Source organism: Bos indicus x Bos taurus, chromosome 7, assembly GCF_003369695.1.
Source record: "Bos indicus x Bos taurus breed Angus x Brahman F1 hybrid chromosome 7, Bos_hybrid_MaternalHap_v2.0, whole genome shotgun sequence".
In the NCBI taxonomy this organism is placed as follows: Eukaryota; Metazoa; Chordata; class Mammalia; order Artiodactyla; family Bovidae; genus Bos; species Bos indicus x Bos taurus.
Genome location: NC_040082.1, coordinates 94140613 through 94165275, shown reverse-complemented (window position 1 = coordinate 94165275; position 24663 = coordinate 94140613). Strand labels below are relative to the sequence as shown.

The window sequence follows — 24663 nt, the reverse complement described above, 5'->3', positions numbered from 1 at the left end:
AAAGGGTAGAAAGGAGGAGGTTGGGGTGGGCCCCTGAAGCCAGTGGGTGACAGGGCTTAGCAAACATGTCAAGAACCAGTACCTTGGACAGCAACCCACCATGACAATCTTGGAGGTCTGGTGCAATCAACACTGAGAAGTTGGCTCTGTCTGGAATGATCAGATGGGTCTTGGTGGCCATGCTTGGGCCCTGCCTCAACAGGCTGTTGAGAATCTGGTTTCAGGGAATGAACGTAGTTTCCTGACCCTGTAGACAGACCTTCACAAGACCCCCAATCCAATGGGCCACTAAGAGTCAGCCTCAAGCCTGGCCAGGAGTCTTTTCCCCATGGGCAATAGTCCTGTGAGACCAGCCTGTCATTTCCACAGGAAGGAGAGAAGTCCAGTTTGAGGTCCTACTGGGACAAGATGGCCCTTTTGGCTGCAATCATGGTATCCACGTTGACCATGAGAAGGTCTGCTAGAGGCCGGACATTTCTTCTGTTTGCTTTCACTAATGATGCAGATGACACTTTTGTGAATTACTCCATGATAATAACAGGCTTTCTCAATGTCAGCATTATTGGCATTCTGGATAGGATCATTCTTGGTGGTTGGAGGCCATCTCGCGCATTGCAGGCTGGCCAGCATCATCCTTGACCTCTACCCACCATGCGCCAATAGTACATTCCTCCTCCCCAACCCAGTTGTGACAACCAAAGATGTCTCCATACATTGCCAAGTGTCCCTTGGGGGGAAAAGTTACCCCTGGTTGAGGACCACTGCAATAAACCCATTCTCCAGTGATTCCCACAACAAAATCATGTTCTCCTGGTAAAGCCGATCTGCTGCTTGGCCAGACTGTACGTACAAAGGGACTCATCCTCTTTGCCTTGCCTTCCAGGAAGCTCAGAAATTTTGCTTTGGTTCTGTGTAGCTCCAGTTGCAGGATTTTGGGTGCTTCTGCCTTGTTCTAAGAATGGTTTAAACTGCTGAGACACCAGATGAGAAATAAGAGGTAGGAGTTACAAGGAGGCAGATTTTTGCACATTGTGAAGCATTTTCTAACCAAGGAACTGACAAGCCCCAGTATGGGTTGCCAGGAAAGAACAGAAACTTTACTCGAAATGTCTTCAGTACAGAAAGAAATTACATTATGATGATTCCGGTTTTATGTTATGGATTTATGTCTATCCCTCCTATATTCCACATACTTTCCAAAAAAGGCATGTCATATGAACTATAAAAACTAAAAGAGCTTATAAAATTAGATGAATACAATAATCTTTTTAAAAATTTTATGTATTTACCTTTTTTTACTGTGCTCAGTCCTTATTGCTGCTTGGGCTTTTCTCTAGTTGTAGTGAGTGGAGGCTACTCTTTAGTTGCAGTGCATGAGCTTCTCATTTTGGTGACTTTTCCTGTTGTGAGCACAGGCTCTAGAGCTCCTGGGCTTCAATAGTTGTGGCATGAGGGCTCAGTAGTTGCAGTTCCCAGGCTCTAGAGCAAAGGCTCAATAGTTGTGATGCATGGGTTTAGTTGCTCCATGGCATGTGGGATCTTCCCAGACCAGAGATCAAACCGTTGTCTCCTGCATTGGCAGGCAGCTTTTTTTTTTTTTTTTTTTTAACTACTGAGCTACCAGGGAAGCCCAAATGAAATAGTCTTGAACATGAGAAAACAGATGACTCTTTTTGTATTTAGGCTATGCTTGGTCTTTGTTGTGACTCGGGCTTTTATCTAGTTGCAATGTGCAGGGGCTTCTCTTGTTGTGGAGCACGGGCTCGAGAGTACACATCCTCAGTAGTTGCTGCACTCGGGCCTAGTTGCCCCTGCATGTGGGGATCTTAGTTCCTCGACCAGGGATTGAACCCTCATCTCCTGCATTGCAAGGCACATTCTTAACCACTGGATCACCGGGGAAGTCCCCAAAGAGATGACTTTTTAAAGGAAAACATTCTGGTCAATGGTACTCATCACTAAGCATCAGACTTATCTCTTTTTGTCCCTCTGCAAATGATTTCATACTCTCACCCTCACTTTCATTATGTGAAAAATTGGGGAGAGCAACAGTTCCTCCTTCATGGAGGGTTACAAAGAGTCAATACAATGTGCACATACCATCTTAAAACAGGGCGTCACACTTGGCTGCAGCTCAATGAACAGTGCCTATATTTTGTTAAGATTTTCAGTTCATTTCAGTTCAGGCACTCAGTCATGTCCAACTCTTTGCGACCCCATGAATCGCAGCACGCCAGGCCTCCCTGTTCGTCACCAACTCCCGGAGTTCACTCAAACTCACGTCCATCTAGTCGGTGATGCCATCCAGCCATCTCATCCTCTGTCGTCCCCTTCTCCTCCTGCCCCTAATCCCTCCCAGCATCAGAGTCTTTTCCAGTGAGTCAACTCTTCACATGAGGTGGCCAAAGTACTGGAGTTTCAGCTTTAGCATCATTCCTTCCAAAGAAATCCCAGGGCTGATCTCCTTCAGAATGGACTGGTTGGATCTCCTTGCAGTCCAAGGGACTTGCAAGAGTCTTCTCCAACACCACAGTTCAAAAGCATCAATTCTTTGGCATTCAGCTTTCTTCACAGTCCAACTCTCACATCCATACATGACCACTGGAAAAACCATAGCCTTGACTAGACAGACCTTTGTTGGCAAAGTAATGTCTCTGCTTTTGAATATGCTGTCTAGGTTGGTCATAACTTTCCTTCCAAGGAATAAGCATCTTTTAATTTCATGGCTGCAATCACCATCTGCAGTGATTTTGGAGCCCCCCCCAAAAAAGTCTGACACTGTTTCCACTGTTTCCCCATCTATTTCCCATGAAGTGATGGGACCACATGCCATGATCTTCGTTTCCTGAATGTTGAGCTTTAAGCCAACTTTTTCACTCTCCTTTTTCACTTTCATCAAGAGGCTTTTTATAAAGTTCCTCTTCACTTTCTGCCATAAGGGTGGTGTCTTCTGCATATCTGAGGTTATTGATATTTCTCCTGGCAATCTTGATTCCAGCTTGTGCTTCTTCCAGCCCAGCGTTTCTCATGATGTACTCTGAGACCATAAGTTAAGGTCTTACGTATTTCTATTTCAAGTATCAGAAACCTATCTCTATTTGCTCAAGCAGCCAGGGATTTTATTGACTTAAGAAAGTCTGTAACTAGCAAGACTGCCAATTCCTTATCAGGCATGCTTTCTGCCTTGCTGCCTCTCAGTTCAAGCAGTGGCAAAAAACAAAACCAAAACCAAACCCAAATCCTAATAGTTAGGCCCTAAAGGAAGAGCTGTCTTGCATTAGAAAGTAAGGAACACTCTGACTGACCCATTTGTGACACATGTCCAGCTGCAAACCAATCACTGTGTCCAGAGGGATGGGATGCTGTGATTGAATGGCCGGATGATTTGGTTCTCCAAACCTCACCACGATCTTGGAGTCTGGAGGCCAACCTTGGTAGATCCTGTATCTTAGCAACAGACCTGTGCCTGCCCATCCCCATAGCATCTATCTTGCCCCAGGTTACAATCTAGAGAGCAGACAGACTAAGCCAATAGGCTCGTCCCATTGAGGGTAATTGTGCCTTTAGAAACAGGCAGTGTTCAGTGTTTGAAAGTACCCACCAGATTTCTGATAATCCCAGCCTTATCTCCCCATCTCATTCCTAGAAACTTTGTTTTTTAGCCTGGGGCAGAGAATTGAGCTCTGGCAATCTCACAAAATCAGTTCAGTTCAGTTCAGTTCGGTCACTCAGTCGTGTCCAACTCTTTGTGACCCCATGAATCGCAGCACGCCTGGCCTCCCTGTCCATCACCAACTCCCAGAGTTCACTCAGACTCATGTCCATCGAGTCGGTGATGCCATCCAGCCATCTCATCCTCTGTCGTCCCCTTCTCCTCCTGCCCCCAATCCAACCCAGCATCAGAGTCTTTTCCAATGAGTCAACTCTTCACATGAGGTGGCCAAAATACTGGAGCATCATTCCTTCCAAAGAACACCCAGGGCTGATCTCCTTCAGAATGGACTGGTTGGATCTCCTTGCTGTCCAAGGAACTCTCAAGAGTCTTCTCCAACACCACAGCTCAAAAGCATCAATTCTTCGGTGCTCAGCTTTCTTCACAGTCCAACTCTCACATCCATACATGACCACAGGAAAAACCATAGCCTTGACTAGACGGACCTTTGTTGGCAAAGTAATGTCTCTGCTTTTCAATATGCTATCTAGGTTGGTCATAACTTTCCTTCCAAAGAGTAGGCGTTTTTTTATTTCATGGCTGCAGTCACCATCTGCAGTGATTTTGGAGCCCCAAAAAATAAAGTCTGACACTGTTTCCCCATCTATTTCCCATGAAGTGATGGGACCACATGCCATGATCTTCGTTTCCTGAATGTTGAGCTTTAAGCCAACTTTTTCACTCTCCTCTTTCACTTTCATCAAGAGGCTTTTTAGTTCCTCTTCACTGTCTGCCATAAGGGTGGTATCATCTGCATATCTGAGGTTATTGATATTTCTCCTGGCAATCTTGATTCCAGCTTGTGCTTCTTCCAGCCCAGCATTTCCCATGATATACTCTGCATAGAAGTTAAATAAGCAGGGTGACAATATACAGCCTTGACATACTCCTTTTCCTATTTGGAACCAGTCTGTTGTTCCATGTCCAACATGTTCCAACTATTGCTTCCTGACCTTCATATAGGTTTCTCAAGAGGCAGGTCAGGTGGTCTGGTATTCCCATCTCTTTCAGAATTTTCCACACTTTATTGTGATCCACACAGTCAAAGGCTTTGGCATAGTCAATAAAGCAGAAATAGATGGTTTTTTGGAACTCTCTTGCTTTTTCGATGATCCAGTGGATGTTGGCAATTTGATCTCTGGTTCCTCTGCCTTTTCTAAAACCAGCTTGTACATCTGGAAGTTCATGGTTCACATATTGTTGAAACCTCGCTTGGAGAATTTTGAGCATTATTTTACTAGCGTGTGAGATGAGTGCAATTGTGCGGTAGTTTGAGCATTCTTTGGCATTGCCTTTCTTTGGGATTGGAATGAAAACGGACCTTTTCCAGTCCTGTGGCCACTGCTGAGTTTTCCAAATTTGCTGGCATATTGAGTGAAGCACTTTCATAGCATCATCTTTCAGGATTTGAAATAGCTCAACTGGAATCCCATCAGCTCCACAAGCTTTGTTTGTAGTGATGCTTTCTAAGGCCCACTTGACTTCACACTCCAGGATGTCTGGCTCTAGGTGAGTGATCACAGCATCGTGATTATCTGGGTCGTGAAGATCTTTTTTGTACAGTTCTTCTGTGTATTCTTGCCATCTCTTCTTAATATCTTCTGCTTCTGTTAGGTCCATACCATTTCTGTCCTTTATCGAGCCCATCTTTGCATGAAATGTTCCCTTCGTATCTCTAATTTTCTTGAAGAGATCCCTAGTCTTTCCCATTCTGTTGTTTTCCTCTATTTCTTTGCATTGATTGCTGAGGAAGGCTTTCTTATCTCTCCTTGCTACTATTTGGAACTCTGCATTCAGACACTTATATCTTTCTTTTTCTCCTTTGCTTTTCACTTCTCTTCTTTTCACAGCTATTTGTAAGGCCTCCCCAGACAGCCATTTTGCTTTTTTGCATTTCTTTTCTGTGGGGATGGTCTTGATCCCTGTCTCCTGTACAATGTCACGAACCTCCGTCTGTAGTTCATCATGGACTTTATCAGATCTATCAGATCTAGTCCCTTAAATCTATTTCTCACTTCCACTGTGTAATCATAAGGGATTTGATTTGGGTCATACCTGAATGGTCTAGTGGTTTCCCCTGCTTTCTTCAATTTAAGTCTGAATTTGGCAATAAGGAGTTGATGATCTGAGCCACAGTCAGCTCCTGGTCTTGTTTTTGTTGACTGTATAGAGCTTCTCCATCTTTGGCTGCAAAGAATACAATCAATCTGATTTTGGTGTTGACCATTTGGTGATGTCCATGTGTAGAGTCTTCTCTTGTGTTGTTCGAAGAGGGTGTTTGCTATGACCAGTGCATTTTCTTGGCAAAACTCTATTAGTCTTTGCCCTGCTTCATTCCGTATTCCAAGGCCAAATTCAAAGAAGTGCTAACTTCACAAAATCAAAGAAGTGCTAACTCTGCTTTAAGAAGCAGCAGATAGAGGGAGTTTGTATGTATCTTATAAGACCTTGCTGAAGACTTCATGGAAGCTCCCAGATATTCCAACATCCTGATGTTTTCCTCCAAAGGCACTTGAGCCACAGTCTCAGGTGACACCCTGTTAGAGTGCCAAGATAAAACAGGCAACAATTTAATCAGCTATTTTTCTACATAATAGATGTCTAGTCTCCTGAAAAGGGCTCTTCTACAGGGTGTGACATACATCTGAGGAGATTGTGCACAGCACAATGTTCAAAGTCCTATTCATAATGAATATATATGTCTGTGGTGGCCCTGACCCTCTATTTTACCTTTGTTCAGCCAATTTCACATTTTACATTATTTCCTTCAATACCCTTCCCTTTCCCGAAACTAATTTATAAATTAGTCAAGACTGTCATGACAGCAAAGAACAGATACCCACTAAACTAGCGACTGAACTGAACTGAACTGAACTGAAACTAGCTCAAATACCCAAGAAATTGGTTGGCTTGTGATACTGACAAGACTAAGGGCTTCAGGTATGGCTATATCCAGGAACTCAACCTGGCTATATCCATGACCAACCTAGACAGCATATTAAAAAGCAGAGACATTACTTTGCCACCAAAGGTCTGTCTAGTCAAAGCTACGGTTTTTCCAGTAGCCATGTAAGGATGTGAGAGTTAGACTGTAAAGAAACCTGAGCGCCAAAAAAATGATGCTTTTGAACTGTGGTGTTGGAGAAGACTCTTGAGAGTCCCTTGGACTGCTAGGAGATCAAACTAGTCCATCCTAAAGGAAATCAGTCCTGAATATTCATTGGAAGGACTGATGCTGAAGCTGAAACTCCAATACTGTGGCCACCTGATGCGAAGAACTGACTTATTGGAAAAGACTCTGATGCTGGGAAAGATTGAAGGTGAGAGGAGAAGGGGACAACAAAGGATGAGAAGGTTGGATGGTATCACCAACTCACTGGACATGAGTTTGAGCAGGCTCAGGGAGTTGGTAATGGACAGGGAAGCCTGGCGTGCTGCAGTCTTGCAAAGAGTTGGACACGACTGAGTGAACTGAACTGAACTGAACTGAGGAGCTCAACCAATATAGCTATGGCTGTCTCTGACTCTCACCTCTACATCCTGGTACACATTGACTTCAGTCTGAAGACTGTTCTTCCACACAACTGAGGAAGGTGGGTGCAGGTAGAATGAGGTCCTGTGAACAGTTCATGATCCCAGAGGAAGAAAGAGATCCTCCAGCTACATGGCTTCATCCCAGACTTCATTCTTTGTGGCCGGGGTTGGGGGGTGGGGGGGTTGAAGTTCTCGGGTTGATAAGTTTCAATTACAAGATACTGAGGGCTGTGTTAGACACAGATCTGTCTGGAGTAGTGGTGGGGGCTACACAAAGGGAAAACAAGGTGCTGAGAGAGAGACTAGGCAGACAGAAACAACAGCTGTCTTTACAAGTATTACTGTAATGGGATCATCCAGCAGGATAAGGATCCAGGAACATAATCCAATTGCAGTCTCAAGTCTCTCAGATCTGCTGTGGACTTCTCCACAGAGGGGTAGAAAGCAGGTCTCAGGCCAAAAGTTCAGCCCAGATCTAGAAGATTCCAGAAGGAAGAGCAAAGTCTCCTGGAGCCCTGACCTACATGCAAGGGTAGGTGGTGTCAAAATTCACCAGCCAAGGACCATCAGAGGCACTTGTTTTGTCGTTTTTAGTTGCTCAGTCATGTCTGACTCTTTGCGACTCCATGGACTGTAGCCCTTCAGGCTCCTCTGTCCATGGGATTCTCCAGACAAGAATACTGGAGTGGGTTGCCATTCCCTTTTCCAGGGGATCTTCATGACCCAGGAATAGAACCCATGTCTTCTGCATTGGCAGGTGGGTTCTTTACCACTGAGCCCCAAGAAAAGCCCCATCAGAAGCACACCAGTAGTCAAAAAAGTTTGGTTCTTTTTAGCTTGTGCAGCAAGGAAGACCCCTTAGCAGGGTATCTCCAGAGGAGAGAGGTGGAGGACAGAAAGGCTTCTTATAGGATTCAGGTTTGTGCTGGATAATTTTAAGTAGAGTTGAGAGCAGAAGCAATTCTAGCCTGGCTCTGTGAGGGAGCAGATTGGTGATTGGGTCTTTTGGTGATTCTTAGATGTAGGAGGATGGATGTGGGGTGGTCATTGGGAAGAAGCGGCGGTCATCTCCGTTAGTAGGGGGCACAGGGTATGTATTCATTTTTGAGGTTGCAGAGTGTCCTTGTGTCTATCTCAGCTCAGACGCAGTCACAGAGCGGCCTTGTGTGATGACTGTTTATATTCTGAGACCGTTGTTTATGTTCTGGTAAGAACATCACAGCCCAGCTGCCAGCTGCCAGGACTGTATTTCATTCCCTCTTCACAGGGATCTCCATCTCCAGGTAAAGTATGCCCAGACTGCTTCCCAGACCTGGCTTATAGAAGGAGGAACAGGCACGGGGAGCCCACCAGTGACAGCCCTGCTTGACCCTGGGAGGAGAAAGAGGAGGAGTATCCCCAGCTCTTTTCCTCGGAGGAGGAGTCTTAAAGGGAAAACGCTGGACTGAGCAAAGATACCACAAGTTTGTAAATTCTCAGCGTCTGAACTATGCTGATGTGTGTTTCCCGTCTGCAAGAGACAGAGACTGTTCGGTGTTCCTGGAAACGAGAGAGAGAAAGAGAGACAGAGTCGGAGACACGGGCTGGAGGCAGAGACAGGGAGAGAGAGGAGGAGGATGCAGAGACAGAGGGATGGAGGCAGAGAAAGTGACAAGAGAGGCCAAGACATGGAAATAAAGGGACGGAGGAACAGAGAAGGGACACAGAGAGAGAGACAGGGGCGGAGAGGGATCAAGAGCGGCTGGGAGAGAAGCAGAAGAGGAGAGGCAGCGGCGGGGACAGCGCGGGCGGAGCCCGGCGCAGACAAAGGCGCGGCCGCGAGGCCGGGTGGCCCGGCCGGGACAAAGGCTGGCCCGGGGGGCGGGGGCAGCGATGGCGACGGCCGAGGCGGGCGCGGGCGAACTACAAGTCCCAGCAGCCCCCGCTGCGGCCCTCGGCCAGCCCCTCTCGCTCCCCGGGAGCGCCTGGCGGGGCCGCAGGGCCGAGGGGGCCGCCGGCGGGGCTGGCGGGCGGGGGGCTTCCTGCGGGCCCCGGGGGCGCCGGCGGGCGCGGCGGGCCGGGCAGGGGAGAGGGGCGCCGGGTGAGTGTCCCCGCGAGCGGGCCGGGCGGGCGGGGGCTGCGATGAGGGGGGCGGGCGCGGGGGGCCCCCAGCGCGGGGCGCGGCCCGGGGCGACCTCTGTCCTACCCCACGCCGCCGCCCCGCGCGCCCGCCCGCCCGGGGAGAGCAGAGCGTGGGGCGCGATGGGAGGGGGCCTCGCGACCTGCGGGCCTAGCGCGCCGGTTCCGCCGCTGCGGCCCGGGGGAGGGCCCAGCCCAAGCTGGGCGCCGTCAATAGGGAGGTAGGGGAGGGGGGCACCCCTCGGCTGGGGGCGGGGGCGTAAGTCCAGAACGCCCCCTCCCCTGGAGGCGATCCGGATCCCCCACCCCAGGAGCCCAGGTATTGTTCCCTCAGACCCTCCAGCCTGGGGTCCGGAGTTCAGGAGACCCATCCTCCAGAGGGACCTCCCCCAGGACCCCAAGTGTTTCCCCTCACTCTCCAGTCTTGGGGTCCAGAGCACTGGAAGCCCCTTCCTCAGGAGGTGATCCAGGATTCCACCTGCCCCCCCGGAACTCAGGGAAGGACCCCAGTTATGTCTCCTTGCTACTTGTAGCTCAGAGGTGGGAATTCAGGAGCCAATCTAAGGGTCTTCCCCCTACTGGGAATCCAGGGGTGACCCAGCACTGTCCCCCCACCCTCCATCATGGAATGTGAGGAGGTGAACTAGGAACTCAGGCCTCTTTCTGTGTGTATCCACTCCCAGTTCTGAGGTTGTGGCTCAGAAGGTCCCCCTCCCCCAAAGGAGAGCCAAAGTGCCCCCCAACGCACACCCACCCACCCCCACCTCAACCCCCCTCCCAATAATGATCTATTTGTTGTTTCCCCCCCCAGGCCTAGTCATGGGGTGGGCATCACCTCCCCTTCAGATAATCCTGAGCTCCCCCTGCTCCCCAGAAGGGGTCCCAGCTTGTTTCTCTGTCCCACTCCCTACCTCCAGCCATGGAGGTAGAATTCAGGATCTTTCTTCCCAGAGAGGACCATCTCCATGCTTGAGCCATGGAGTCAGTCACTCAAATCATTCCCTCCTAGGAGATGGCCCAGGGGTCCCTCCAGTAACCAAAGAGAAGCCCAATGTGTTGTTTTGCCTACCCAACAGCTAGGGGTTTTCTGGTGGCTCAAATGGTAAAGAATCTGCCTGCAATGCAGGAGACCCTTGTTTGATCCCTGGGTGGGGAAGATCCGCTGGAGAAGGGAATTGGCTACCCACCCCAGTTTTCTTGCCTGGATAATTCCTTGGACAGAGAAGCCTGGTGGGTTACAGTCCATGAGATACCAAACAGCTGGACTGGACTAAGCGACTAACAAGCTAGGGGTTAGAATTCAGGATCTATCCAGTCGGGCAAACAGGTACACGGACACTTGTCGCTACTCTCCTGGATAATGGGTCCATGGGTCTCCCTGCCCCCTCCAGGGGTTCCCATGCACACTCTACCTTTAGAAGTCAGCATTCAGGATCTTCTAAGACGGAACATAGGTGTTTTGACACTTAGTCATACCCCAGAACTATGAAGTTTGGAATTCACGTTGTCTCTTCCCCCGGAAGCAAGCCAGGGGTCTCCCTGCTTGCCCCCAGTGACCCAGGAGAAGTACCAGATGTTGTCTGCACCCCCCCCCAACACACACACTCATCCCCCACAGATAGAGGCTTCAGAGATCACAGTGTTTCCTCTAGGAGGTGAGCCAAGTTCCCTACCAGGAACCCCCAAATATGCCACCCCCAACAATGGGACTGGAATTCAGGCCATGTACTTAGAGCAAGCACAGGAACCCAGACACCCACCCTCTTCCCCTCAAAGCGGCCATGGTCAAGGGGACTCTCTCCTCCACAGGACCTGAGCTTCCCACCAGAGGAGGAGCCCAGGATGGAGAGAGGGGCGGAACCATGGAGCTGGGTGCTGGAGACCTCTAGTGCTGGGTCCCCTGACTTCTGTCCAGGTGTGGGGCTGAGAAGGGAGGCCCCTCCCCCTGTCCCACCAGGGTCCCTCTTCTCCCTGACCTGGCAGGAACCAGTGCAGTCTCCCTATAGCACGAGACAAGAGAAGGATCTGTGTGTTTACCCCAAAGCGGGATCTGGGGTACAGCCCAACTCCCTCTCTCTTCCCTGCCCAGGCTCCAGAAGAGACCCCGGGTTCCGCAGAACCTACTCTCCACTCACCCTCTGCCCTCACCCCATAGATCCTGCCCCAGAAGCCGGTACTTCCACACCAGGGATGAGGCGTTCCGTCTTAGTCAGGAACCCAGGCCACAAGGGCAGGAGGCCGGATTATGAAGAGCTTGACTCAGACTCAGAAGACCTAGACCCTGACCCAGAAGAGCTGGACCCGGCTTCCGAAAAGCAGGAGCCTGAGCCGGAAGACCTCCACACTGTCTCTGAGGACGTGGACCCCAGCTATGAAGATCTGGAGCCTGTCTCCGAGGCTCTGGATGCGGAGGCGGATGCTCCAGGCTCCATCTCGGGGATCCGTGACTCCGACCCCCAAGATCTCGACCCCCTGTCTTCAAGTTTCGACGACCCCGACGTCATCGGCCCGGTTCCCCTGATCCTCGACCCTAACAGCGACACCCTCAGTCCCACTGCCTCCCCAGACCTGGACTCCCTCTCCTCCGACCTCCCTGCCACCCCTGAGGTCCTGACCGCTGCCCCCGCGGTGCTCCCTGCACCTGCCAGCCCGCCCCGGCCCTTCTCCTGCCCCGACTGCGGGCGAGCCTTCCGCCGCAGCTCGGGGCTGAGCCAGCACCGCCGCACGCACAGCGGCGAGAAGCCCTACCGCTGCCCCGACTGCGGCAAATCATTCAGCCACGGCGCCACGCTGGCGCAGCACCGGGGCATCCACACTGGCGCGCGGCCCTACCAGTGCGCCGCATGCGGCAAGGCCTTCGGTTGGCGCTCCACACTGCTCAAGCACCGCAGCAGCCACAGTGGCGAGAAGCCTCACCATTGCCCGGTGTGTGGCAAAGCCTTCGGCCATGGCTCGCTGCTGGCGCAGCACCTGCGCACGCACGGCGGCCCGCGGCCGCACAAGTGCCCGGTGTGCGCCAAGGGCTTCGGGCAGGGCTCGGCGCTGCTGAAGCACCTGCGCACGCACACGGGTGAGAGGCCGTACCCATGCCCGCAATGTGGCAAGGCCTTCGGGCAGAGCTCGGCGCTGCTGCAGCACCAGCGCACGCACACGGCCGAGCGTCCCTACCGCTGTCCCCACTGCGGCAAGGCCTTTGGCCAGAGCTCCAACCTGCAGCATCACCTGCGCACGCACACGGGCGAGCGGCCCTACGCCTGCCCCCACTGCTCCAAGGCCTTTGGGCAGAGCTCCGCGTTGCTGCAGCACCTACATGTGCATTCGGGCGAGCGCCCCTACCGCTGCCAGCTCTGCGGCAAGGCCTTCGGCCAAGCCTCTAGCCTCACCAAGCACAAGCGCGTGCACGAGGGTGCGGCTGCAGCTGCGGCTGCCGCCGCTGCCGCTGCCGGCCTGGGCCTCAGCCCCGCTTCGATGCTAAGGCCAGGGCAGGCCTCCCTCCTGGGTCCGGATGCTGTCTCAGTGCTCAGCCCTGGCCCTAGCTCTGGCCTTGACCGTGATCCTGGCTCTGGGCTGGGCTCCCTCCCCAATCCCAACCTCAAACCCACCAGTGGCTCTGGATCTAGCCCCAGCCCTGATTCTGCCCTGTCTTCTGACCCTAAGCCTGGGCACAATGCCAATTCCGACCTCCTGGCTAGCCCTGACCACAGATCTGGTCCCAGCCCCGACACAGATCCTGTGCCCAGCCCTGACTCCAACTCCAAGTCCCACCCTGACCCTGGCTCTCCCATCTGTGACACTGTCAGCCCAGCCCTCCCTACGGGCGAGAGTCCCAGGTGGGTGCAGGAGCAAGAAGCCCTGCTTGGGCCTGATGGCTAAAGGGTGTGCTGGCACCCACAGGTGCCTGGGAAAGCGTGTGTTGTGCAGTTAGTAAAATCTTCCCACTGCCTCCTGGCTCTGTGTCGTGGTTCTGCTGTTGCTCTTTTTTCTCTAATGTGCAGCCTGTTCCTGGGGAGATGGGAGGGCATTGCCTGAGTGAGCCACACAAATGGAACCTTACTATCCTGGCTCCCTCCACAATATCCTCCTGGCTTCCCCCAGGAGGTCTCATAGTGGTCCATCCCAGCAGTCGCCACTCTCTGTTCCCCCAGACCTAGCCACCCCAGTCAGGGGCGGACTCACCCTGCGATCTGGTCTATGCTGCTTCCTTCCCTTTTAGAGTTAACTTTCCCACGAGTGGTGGGATTTCTGGCACATTGAATGTCTAGCAGGTGCATAGCAGAGGCTGATATGAAACCATGTGGGCAGCCTGCCCTTTCTGCTCCCCAGATTTACCCCCTTATCCTTCAAAGCCCATGTTGCAGGTACACCACAGGACAAAGGAGAGGTTACTCGCTTATGCATTCAATAAACACGTGTTGATTGCTCAAGCCTCAGCAGGGAGCAAGATTAGCATGGCCTTGGTTCTCACAGAGCTCCCAGAGTTCAGAAACACTTAAAAAGCAACTATAGAGTATGGTGCATTCAAGAAGCATAACAAGACTTCTGATTTAAATAGGGGACAGCTTCCCTGTGGAAGGACTTTGTAAATCTAATCACTGCTACTTCAGCACTACTGCTGGTCCAGACTTGTGCTATGCATTTGCATTTTCTCACTTAATTCTTTTTTTAAAACAATTTTATTTATCTTTTGGCCATGCTAGGTCTTCATTGCTGTGTGTGGGCTTTTCTCTAGTTGCAGTGAGCAGGGGCTACACTTGGTTGTGGTACACAGGCTTCTCATTGCTTTAGTTTCTCTTATGGAGCACAGGCTCTAGGCAGACAGGCTTCAGTAGTTGTGACTCACAGGCTCTAGAGCACTGGCTCAGTACTTGTGGAACACAGACCTAGTTGCTCCTTGCCGTGTGGGATCTTCCCAGACCAAGATAGAATCTGTGTTCCCTGCAGATTCTTAATTACTGGACCATCAAGGAAGCCCTCTCATTTAATTCTCTCAGCAGCTCCATGAGACAGATAACTGAGTATTCCCCTTTTGCAAATGAGGACACTGAGGCACATGGCATTTAAAGGAGTTTTTCAAAGACCCAGAAGTGGTGGTTGGGAGCGTGTTATGACCAACCTAGATAGCATATTCAAAAGCAGAGACATTACTTTGCCAACAAAGGTTCGTCTAGTCAAGGCTATGGTTTTTCCTGTGGTCATGTATGGATGTGAGAGTTGGACTGTGAAGAAGGCTGAGCGCCAAAGAATTGATGCTTTTGAACTGTGGTGTTGGAAAAGACTCTTGAGAGTCCCTTGGACTGGGAGATCAGCCCTGGGATTTCTTTGAAAGGAATGATGCTAAAGCTGAAACTCCAGTACTTTGGCCACCTCATGCGAAGAGTTGACTCACTGGAAAAGACTCTGATGCTGGGAGGGATTGGGGGCAGGAGGAGAAGGGGACAACAGAGGATGAGATGGCTGGATGGCATCACTGACTCGATGGACGTGAGTCTCAGTGAACTCCGGGAGTTGGTGATGGACAGGGAAGCCTGGAGTGCTGCGATTCATGGGGTCGCAAAGAGTTGGACACGACTGAGTGACTGAACTGATCTGATCACTTGCCTTCTTGCCTAAGGCAAGAAGATTGTACTAAGGCCCTGGGGCCACTGAGATGAGATAGGGGAGGAGGTAGGTGGGGCTGGAAAAGACGGCTCAGTAGATTGAAGAGCGGAGTTTGCTTGTCATCCAAGAGAAATGGGAAGCTACCAGCAGGTTCTGACAGAGGACTATCAGTTATTTTTGGAAGACCCTTCTGGCTGCTGGATGGAGAGGGGAATGGAGGGGGATCAGAAATAGGAGCGTAAGATCAGGGAGGTTGTTGCAGTGGTCCAAGCCAGGAATGTTGGGAGACTCTGGGCTGACAGCCATAGGAGTGGAGGAAAGTGGTCCTATTTAGGATACAATTAGGAAAAGAAGTAGGATTGATGATAGGTCAGATGAGAGGGGGTTGAGAGTAAGGGAGGGTTTCTGGGAGGATGGAGCCGGACACCCTTGAGACAGGATCCTTATCCTACACCGCGGAGGGAAAGGGGTCAAGCATTAGACATGGAAGCCATGAGATTGGCACTGGACGCCGGAACGACAGGGAGCCAGGACTGAGTCAGTCCTAAGTCCGCACGCTCACAGCCGGCCCATCCCCCAAGCACATTGTCACCTTCGGCGCTAGGACCTCGCGACCGCCTAGAGGAAGCCAGCCGCCATCCGAGGCACGCTTGCGCGCTGCTCAGGCAGGGGACGTCGTGGCGCAGGGGGAGGGACCGGATTTGGTCGCCTGCCTCCCTGGCCGCGGTGGTCACGTGTCTGAGGCGCGAGTCAGCTGATGCGGGAGGGTTTGAAGCTGCACCGCCAGGGAGCGAGGCCGCAGTGACAGCGCGGGGCGTTCGGACCCCGGCTGCCCCGCAGCGCCCGGCGGCGTCCGGCGCTCCGGGCCCCGACATGGCAGTCCCCGTAGGCCCGCGCGGCTCAGGTGAGGGCGCAGGCAATCCGGCGAGCTCCGGAACGCGGGTTGCGAACCTGCGGACGGCTTCTCCTACCTGGGACGGCGGAGCTCCGGGTTTCCCTTTTCCTCAGCTCCCATGCCCACCTCTCAGCTTCCCGGTGGCGTCGGTATGGACTGACGGCTCCTAGAGCCTAGGCAGAAAAGGCAGGCTGCCCACATGTGGCGGGTGGGCACCAGCTTCTCCCTTCTAAGTGGCGGGACTCCGGGCTGTGCTCTGAGTACCTTCAACTCAGGCAGCTGGCGAGCCGCCAGCTTCTCGACGCGCGGCGGCGAGGGTCCCAGGATTTGCATCCCGGGCCTAGATTCGGATTGCTTAGTTCTGTTGAAACTCCGACTGCGGCCCCAGCTTCTCCAACCCCCACCCCTACCCTCCCGCCCCAACGTCAGACTCCCAGACTCTGCTTCCCCAGGCCAGGAGGCAAATGCTCAGCTTTTCTAAACCCAGGCAGGACTGCTGGGGCGGGGTTGCCACTTTAAACCCAGGCGCCTAACTCAATTTCAGATCTCCAAACCCGTGGAAGCTCAGTTGCCTCTCATAGGGAAGCCTGGAGGAATGCCCATGTGTTGATCATCTTTTAAACTAGCTGCAGACATCTCAGAGATGTCCTAGTCATTGGAGCCTGGGGTGGATTAGCTGTGATCCCAGCCAGGGAGGTGCCCCACCCTCTGGTTTCCCATCCAGCTGTCTTGTAAACAACCACAACAGCATCTGAGTGCCAAAGGGATCTGAAGGTGGCCCTCACTGTGGGACAGGTTCTAAGAGTGTCCACATTTCATCTTGGTGGCTGGGCTAGGCAGAGAGTCAGCCAGACCTTGGAATGAAACAGGGTTCTTCCAGTGGGGATCATGGGGGTATGTCAGGGACTATTCTCAGCTGCTGTGACCAACTATGACCAGCAGTTGCTGAAAACTTGGACTTCTTCTTGGGCTGGTCAGGATTGAAAGGAATCAGTGATGCTTAGAATAGCCTCTATTTAGGAGTTCGCTGGGCTTCCCTGGTGGCTAAGAGGGTAAAGCATCTCCCTGCAATGCGGGAGACCCGGGTTCGATCCCTGGGTCGAGAAGATCGCCTGGAGAAGGAAATGGCAACCCACTCCCATACTCTTGCCTGGAAAATCCCATGGATGGAGAAGCCTGTAGGCTATGGTCTATAGTAGGCTACAGTCTATGGGGTCGCAAAGAGTCCGACACGACTGAGTGACTTCACTTTCACTTTCAGGAGTTCCCTGGTGGTCTAGTGGTTAGGACTTGGTGCTTTCATTGCTGCGGCCTGGGTTCAGTCCCTGGTCTGGGAACTAAGATCCTGCAAGCCCTTGCTGCTGCTGCTGCTAAGTCGCTTCAGTCGTGTCCGACTCTGTGCGACCCCATAGACGGCAGCCCACCAGGCTCTTCCGTCCCTGGGATTCTCCAGGCAAGAACACTGGAGTGGATTGCCATTTCCTTCTCCAATGCATGAAAGTGAAAAGTGAAAGTGAAATCGCTCAGTCGTTTCCAACTCTTGGCGACCCCATGGTCTGCAGCCTACCAGGCTCCTCCGTCCATGGGATTCTCCAGGCAAGAGTACTGGAGTGGGGTGCCATTGCCTTCTCTGCCCTTAGGCATGGCCAAAAAGAAGGGGGGAAAAACAAACAAAAAAATAGAATAGCCTCTACTTGTTGAGGAACTATTGACGCTTAGGAATGGAATGCTTTGTAAGTATCAAATCCTTAGCTTCCTAAGTGAGAGAATTTATTGCCCCATTTTGCAGTCGAGGAAGCTGAGACTCAGGGAAGCTGAGTGCCCTGAGGCAGGGCCAGGAATCAGTTCAGGCTCTTTCAAGTGATTTATAGTCTTTGACCAGCACTGCTGCAAATATCTGTAAAATGTTACGAATTTTCTGGTTTTCCTTAGATCTCTCAGAGTTCTTTTTTAGCTGGAGCTTGGGACCTGCCTCCCCTATTGGCAGGTAAACTTGTCTCGGCCTGGTCCCCACTTCCCCCTCCCTCCCATCTCACAGAGACCGAGCGGCTTCTGACACCCAGCCCTGGATATGGGACTCAGACAGGGGCTTCCCCAGCCCCCTCTACCCCTCCAGAAGAGGAAGATCTCCGTCGCCGTCTCAAGTACTTCTTCATGAGCCCCTGTGATAAATTCCGGGCCAAGGGTCGCAAGCCTTTCAAGCTTATGCTGCAAGTGGTGAAGATCTTGGTGGTCACCGTGCAGGTGAGACCTGTACCACTCGCCCCTGCCCCCAGAGTTCCACCTGTGGGCCCTATTTTCCTTGAAGGGGAAAAGCCTAGAGTCAGAGCCTAGTCCTGCCCCCTCAGCAGCATGTGGCACTCATCAGTCGGAAGCCCTCTGGGACCTGCACAGGAGCAGCTCCTTTAAGCTTCACAAATGCCCTCTAAGGTTCTGGTCAGTGTTGTTGCACTTTTTTTATAGATGAGACAAATGAAGCTCAGAAAGTTTAAGGGACTTGTCCAAAGTCACATAGCCACTAAGCCTTGGGAGCTGGCATGTGGACCCTGGCAGTCTGATGCTGTGCTGACCCTCAAAGAAAACTGGTCTGGTGGCTGCAGAGACCACTGCCCTCCCTCCCTCCCTCTCCCAGGACCTGTGCTGGGCTCCAAGGACTCCGTGATGAGTCAGACTCAGCCCCTGTCCTGAGAGCTTCTGGTCTAGTGCCTTTGGGTATGTCACCATGCTTCTAATCTCCTGTCAGTAAAGAAGCCCAGTGAGGGGCTTCCCAGGTGACTCAGTGGTAAAGAACCTACCTGCCAATGCAGGAGACGCAGGTTTAATCCCTGGGTTGGGAAGATCCTCTAGAGGAGGAAATGGCAACCCACTCCAGTATTCTTGCCAGTGAAATCCCACGGACAGAGGACTATCCCACGGATAGTCCATGGGATCGAAAGGAGTTGGACACGACTGAGCGACTGAACAACAGCAAAAGGAGCCAGCAGTGGTGCTTACCTGTGCAGTTCAGTCCAGTCCCTCAGTCATGTCTGACTCTTTGTGACCCCATGGACTGCAGCTCACCAGGCTTCCCTGTCCATCACCAACTCCTGGAGCTTGACTCTCCCCATAGGTTTGGGTTTAGCACAGCAGCTGGCACCCAGTACACATGTAATGGACGTTAGCTGTTGCCGTGAGTTCTATGAGCAGCCACTGTTTGCGTATGGAAGGCCTGCCCTCATGGGGAGGGCCCTCTCTTCTCTCCGTCCACTCATGCACTGTGGGAGATCCCCATCGTCCTTGTCCCTCCTACCAGCTCATCCTGTTTGGGCTCAGCAACCAGCTGGCAGTGACGTTCCGGGAGGAGAACACCATCGCTTTCCGACACCTCTTCCTGCTGGGCTACACGGATGGGGCGGATGACACGTTCGCAGCCTACACACGGCAGCAGCTATACCAGGCCATCTTCTATGCCGTGGACCAGGTGCGGGTGGCCAGGAGCCATTGGGCAGCTGGGCCCTCAGGGGAGAGCGGGCGGGGCTGACAGATCCTCCCCTCCTTTGCCCGCAGTACCTGACACTCCCAGACGTGTCCCTGGGCCGGTATGCCTATGTGCGGGGCGGGGGCGGCCCCTGGGCCAACGGCTCGGCCTTGGCCCTCTGCCAGTGCTACTACCACCGGGGCCACGTGGACCCAGCCAACGACACATTTGACATTGATCCGATGGTCGTCACGGGTGAGTGGGCCGGGCAGGGCTCAGTGGTCAGGAGCCCGGGCTGCTAGGATTAAAATCCCACTTGAAAATCCCTCCTGCTCTTCTGGAAGACAGGGTGGCGAGGATGATGTGATGATGAGTTGGCTGCTTGGTGTGCAGACAGAGCTGCATGTTATGTTTCGCTGTCATTCATTCTCTAAACACCTGGGGCCACAGAGCACCAGGCACTGGGGCCTGTGTACGGGGTTAGATAGACTGGGCCTGACCCTTGTGGGGTAGACAACAGAAACAGACAAATGTGGAAATACGAAGGGAGTGGTAAAGCAGGGAAGGGGGCTGTCGGGGACTCTGGGGAGACCTGCCTGTGCCTCCTCTGCCACCAGTGTCCCCTCCCTGACTCCCTGTCCTCAGACTGTATCCGGGTGGACCCCCCTGAGAGACCCCCCGTCCCCCCCAGTGATGATCTCTCCCTCTCGGATGGCAGCGCCAGTTACAGGAACCTCACGCTCAAATTCCACAAGTACTGTCTGACCGATCGAGGGGGCTGGGGGTGCGGGGAGGCAGGACTCCAGGCACCTTCAGTGTTGGGGGAGGGGGCAGCCACTTCCCCACAAGCCTGGGCTGGGCAGGCCAAGCTGCCACGTGAGCACTTCCTCTGCCAGCTGCAGAGTCAGCATGGGGCAGAGCACTGGCACTCAGGCAGAGCCCACCCACCCCCTCACCCAAGCCTCCCCGCCAGGCTGATCAACGTCACCATCCACTTCCAGCTGAAGACCATTAACCTCCAGAGCCTGATCAACAATGAAATCCCAGACTGCTACACCTTCAGTATCCTGGTGAGCCCACGGTCCCTGGGGTGTGGGTGAGGAACCAGCCTGTGACGGGGTAGGGTGGGGGGCGGGGCACAGGACTCCTGAACTCTGGAGCTGGGGGACCCTGGGCCAGGGGCAGTGTGGGGGTGACGGGGGAGGCTGGGGCTGGACAGACCATCCATCCTGCAGGTCTGGGAGCCTTGGGTCTGCCGAGGTTTACCCTGTCCCGTCTCATCTCGCTGCACCCCTGCAGATCACATTTGACAATAAGGCACACAGTGGGCGTGTCCCCATCAGCCTAGAGACCCAGGCCCACATCCAGGAGTGTAAGCACCCCAGCGTCTTTGGCCATGGTGAGCCCCCAAGCCCTGAACCAGTGCTGCCCAGGGGCTCTGAATCTCCCTGGGAGCCCCGAGCCCCAGACCAGTGTGAACCGAGCTCTTGACTCACCCAGACAAACCTATGAGCCCACTGACCAGCCCAAAGCAGCCCTGAAGCCCCCCCCCCCCGGGCCTGGCCCCTCCCCGCAGGAGACAACAGCTTCCGGCTCCTGTTTGACGTGGTTGTGATCCTTACCTGCGCCTTCTCCTTCCTGCTGTGCGCCCGCTCACTGCTCCGAGGCTTCCTGCTGCAGAACGTGAGAGCCAGCCCCAGCCTCGCCCAGCTCTGGGACCCTTGGGGCCACCAGGGTGGGGAGCCTCCCCTGCCCAGACCAGCCCTCACCCCACCCGCCTACCCCTGCAGGAATTTGTCAGGTTCATGTGGCGACGGCGGGGACGGGTCATCAGCCTGTGGGAGCGGTTGGAATTTGTCAACGGCTGGTACATCCTTCTGGTCACCAGTGACATGCTCACCATCTCGGGTACCATCATGAAGATTGGCATCGAAGCCAAGGTGGGTCCAGCCCACGCCCTGCCTCCCCACCCCATCTCCTTCCAGCCCTGTCCCCCTCTCCCACTCTCTGCCAATGCCATCCCCAGGGAAGGGGCAGATGGAGTTGACGCTACTCCCGCCCCTAGAACCTGGCAAGCTACGACGTCTGCAGCATCCTCCTGGGCACCTCAACACTGCTAGTCTGGGTCGGAGTCATCCGCTACTTGACCTTCTTCCATAAGTACAATGTAAGCTTCAGATATGCAGGCAGGGCCCCCTTGGTGGCGGCCACATGTCCCTTAATTCCCACCCCCTCGACCCCCAGATAAATCATACCCGTATTGCCATCAACAGCCCCTGCAGATGACCCACCAGGAGCCTCTTCCCCATACCTGCCCCCTCACCCCTGCCAGACATACCTGTCACTCTACATGGGCAGGGGCTATGTGAGCCCACTTTCATCCCCAACCCCTTGCCAGCTGAATCCAGCCAAGGGGGTGTGCTCTCAGCACCCTGCTGCCCCTTCTGAGGCTCCTTCCAGCTTCACTGGTCACCCCAGCTGGCCTGTGTTGTGGGTATGCCCACACTGTCCGTCCCCCCACTCCTCCCTCCACAGATCCTCATCGCCACGCTGCGGGTGGCCCTGCCCAGCGTCATGCGCTTCTGCTGCTGTGTGGCCGTCATCTATCTGGGCTATTGCTTCTGCGGCTGGATCGTGTTGGGGCCCTACCATGTGAAGGTAGGGGCTGGCAGGGACCTGTGGGTGGCGCTCATGACCCACTGTCCAAGGGTCCCTGGCTCCCCTTCTTACTTCCTGAGTCTTCTGACACCAGCGGGTCCATCTGCTGTTGATCTGGTGACGCTGAACGACCCACCTTGATCCCTGGTCTCCAGCAATTCTGTCCACTGTCCTCTCTGAACCCACCCAGTGACCCTGGCCTTGATCCTTATTCAGTGACCCATCCCCCCCGAGCTGGCCTTACCGTGACTACTAGTGCTCTGTCTGCTGTCCCCTCTGACTCCCCAATGCCACTACCAGCCCCATCCCAGCCCCTGCCACGCCCCCAGCTTGCTCTGACCCCCCTACTACGCTGCCCACCTGCAGTTCCGCTCACTGTCCATGGTGTCCGAGTGCCTGTTCTCGCTCATCAACGGGGATGACATGTTCGTGACCTTCGCGGCCATGCAGGCGCAGCAGAGCCGCAGCAGCCTGGTCTGGCTCTTCTCTCAGCTCTACCTGTACTCCTTCATCAGCCTGTTCATCTACATGGTGCTCAGTCTCTTCATCGCGCTCATCACAGGCGCCTATGACACCATCAAGGTCAGCCACCTCCCTGTGGGCCACCCCACATGCATTAGCACACAGCCCCAAACTCAGGCTGTAAGTCCCTCGAGGTTGGCCACATTGGGGTGAGGCGAGAAGGACCCTGGGAAAGAATATGGGAGACTCCACGAGGCCAAAGGAGAGGTTAGCTCAGAAGTGGGGGGCCCAAGAGGGGCTGATACCATCACAGCTGCTGCATTCTCAGTTTTATCAAGGTGTGGGGCCAGGTAGGATTCCTGCATCTTTTACCAACAGGGAACCCAAGCCATTGGAGTAGGAAACGGCAACCCACTCCAGCATTCTTGCGTGGAAAATCCCTTGAATAGAGGAGCCTGGTGGGCTATAGTCCCTGGGATTGCAAAGAGTCGGACACAACTGAGTGACTGAACACACACAAACCAAGCCATAGAGTTTCACTGACTCGCCCAAGGTTGGCTACTAGGCAGATGGTGGACCCAGCTCATCCCGAAACTGTGTGATTCCAGAAGTGCTGCTCCAAGCCCCTGTGTCCTGTGGGTCTAGGGAATGATGGTGGTCCTGCAGGCTGCAGGGCCCAGAGCAGAACGCGGGCGTGACAGGTAGACAGGTGTGACACATCTGTCAGCAGACACATCTTTCAGCAGATGTGTTTGGGGGCCTGTTGTGTTGCAAGCCTGGTGCCAGGTGTCTGTCCAGCACTGGTGGGCAGGATGGATAATGGACAAACCAGAGTATGGCAATCTACCGATGGAGGTGGTATAAACTGAAGGTTACAGAGGCCTCCTGCTTTAGACTGGTGTTAGGCTGAGTCCAGGCAAATTTCTAAAATGTGCTGTCTGGTCTCTGGCCACACACGTGACTAGTTACACTTTGACTTTCATGAAAATGAAACAATTCTAAATTCAGTTCCTCACTCACACCAGGCATAGAGCAAGCACCCAAATGCCAGTGCAGTTAGTAGCTACCAGATTTAGACAGCATAGATATCAAACCTTTCCATCATCTCAGAACATTCTGGATTGATGAGACAAGAGCCCGGGAGAGAGCGCACCAGGGAGAAGGAACTGCTAGAAAGGATTTGGAGAAGAGAGTGCTCCCATGAGGTTGGGAAGGGTGAAAAAGAGGCTGAAAGCCAGAACATCCCTGCAACTGGGAATGCAGAAGACTGCACCGGCCTGTGCCTGGACATACAGCCAGGCAACAGACATAATTCTGTCACTCAGACCCAAGGACCCCTTATAGGTCTTCCTCTAGCACTTAAAGATCACACATGTCTATCAGCCTTGGGGGTACAAACCCAGACCTTGCTTCCGCTGTGTGCACCCAAGTCAGTAGGTGGTTGCCAAGCACCCAGATTGGGTCCAGTATGGCTCTAGGTGGTGGCCCCGCAGGCGGAGAGACACATTCAGTGGTCAGGGAATGTCTCCAGGTGAAGCAAAGCACGGGGAACCAGCAGGTGGAGGGCACAGCATGTACAAAGCCCCAGAGGAGGGAGCCTGGTTGGTCCACCAGGATCAGGGAGGAGATTCAGATGGTTGGAGAGGATGGGGAGGGCAGGGGTGTCTTTCATGTGGGTCCCGGGTCTTTCTCCCCAGCACCCAGGCGGAGCGGGCGCAGAGGTGAGCGAGCTCCAGGCCTACATCGCGCAGTGCCAGGACAGCCCCACCTCCGGCAAATTCCGCCGCGGGAGCGGCTCCGCCTGCAGCCTCCTTTGCTGTTGTGGCAGGTTCGAGGCTGGTTTGGTTCGGGTTTGGGATTGGCTGGTGGAAGGGAAGCGGACGGAAGGAACCGATGCTTTCCACCTCCGCTAACACTGCCCTTCCTTCAGGGACGCTTCGGAGGAGCATTCGCTGCTGGTGAATTGACTCGGACCCGGACTGCTACTGGACATTAGCCCCCTCACCACCACCACCCCCGGAGTGCGGAGACCCAAGCTTATTTATTTTACCCTTTGCTTTTAAGGGCCGGCTGCCAGTCGCGCCCCGTGAGGGCCTGGGCCAGTCGGGTCGGACTTTGGACAAGGATAGGGTGGGTGTTAAATAAACGGGAAAATAAACTTGTTCTCATTTGTAGTGGGAGGGGCATTCCCTGCGCCAACTGGTCGCGGGTCCCTTTAAAGCGTCGCCA

The 24663-nt window shown here is 53.7% G+C and overlaps 2 protein-coding genes across 7 annotated transcripts; both read left to right on the top strand.

The window, feature by feature from the left end:
- Positions 1–8423: 8423 nt before the first annotated feature.
- On the top strand, positions 8424–13312 carry ZNF358 (zinc finger protein 358). Of its 4 annotated transcripts, none has more exons than XM_027547628.1 (3): positions 8549–8709; positions 11174–11279; positions 11520–13312. In XM_027547628.1, the coding sequence occupies exons 2-3, from the start codon at positions 11207–11209 to the stop codon at positions 13235–13237; spliced, it is 1791 nt and encodes a 596-aa protein (XP_027403429.1). In that variant the 5' UTR covers positions 8549–8709; positions 11174–11206; the 3' UTR covers positions 13238–13312. The 4 variants fall into 4 exon arrangements, with proteins under 4 accessions (XP_027403431.1, XP_027403429.1, XP_027403430.1 ...); XM_027547629.1 differs by lacking the exon at positions 8549–8709 and adding an exon at positions 8716–9326; XM_027547630.1 differs by lacking the exons at positions 8549–8709; positions 11174–11279 and adding an exon at positions 8424–8529.
- A 2386-nt stretch (positions 13313–15698) lies between these two features.
- On the top strand, positions 15699–24602 carry MCOLN1 (mucolipin 1). Of its 3 annotated transcripts, none has more exons than XM_027547616.1 (14): positions 15700–15866; positions 17896–18101; positions 19150–19317; positions 19404–19569; positions 19960–20068; positions 20288–20384; positions 20614–20713; positions 20891–20997; positions 21105–21254; positions 21380–21481; positions 21850–21972; positions 22339–22554; positions 24132–24262; positions 24365–24602. In XM_027547616.1, the coding sequence occupies exons 1-14, from the start codon at positions 15836–15838 to the stop codon at positions 24399–24401; spliced, it is 1743 nt and encodes a 580-aa protein (XP_027403417.1). In that variant the 5' UTR covers positions 15700–15835; the 3' UTR covers positions 24402–24602. The 3 variants fall into 3 exon arrangements, with proteins under 3 accessions (XP_027403416.1, XP_027403417.1, XP_027403419.1); XM_027547618.1 differs by having other exon boundaries at positions 15701–15866; positions 20981–20997; positions 24365–24598; XM_027547615.1 differs by having other exon boundaries at positions 15699–15866; positions 19960–20384; positions 24365–24598.
- Positions 24603–24663: the final 61 nt, after the last annotated feature.

What these genes read in the sequence shown, in the direction of transcription:
- ZNF358 (XM_027547628.1), top strand. Translation starts at nt 11,207, where the DNA reads ATGGAGAGAGGGGCGGAACCATGGAGCTGGGTGCTGGAGACCTCTAGT. An exon ending in GTCCCCTGACTTCTGTCCAG is followed by an intron (nt 11,280 to 11,519) that starts GTGTGGGGCTGA and finishes CTCACCCCATAG; the next exon opens with ATCCTGCCCCAGAAGCCGGT.
- MCOLN1 (XM_027547615.1), top strand. Translation starts at nt 15,836, where the DNA reads ATGGCAGTCCCCGTAGGCCCGCGCGGCTCAG. An exon ending in CGTAGGCCCGCGCGGCTCAG is followed by an intron (nt 15,867 to 17,895) that starts GTGAGGGCGCAG and finishes CCCATCTCACAG; the next exon opens with AGACCGAGCGGCTTCTGACA. An exon ending in GAGGCTTCCTGCTGCAGAAC is followed by an intron (nt 20,998 to 21,104) that starts GTGAGAGCCAGC and finishes CTACCCCTGCAG; the next exon opens with GAATTTGTCAGGTTCATGTG.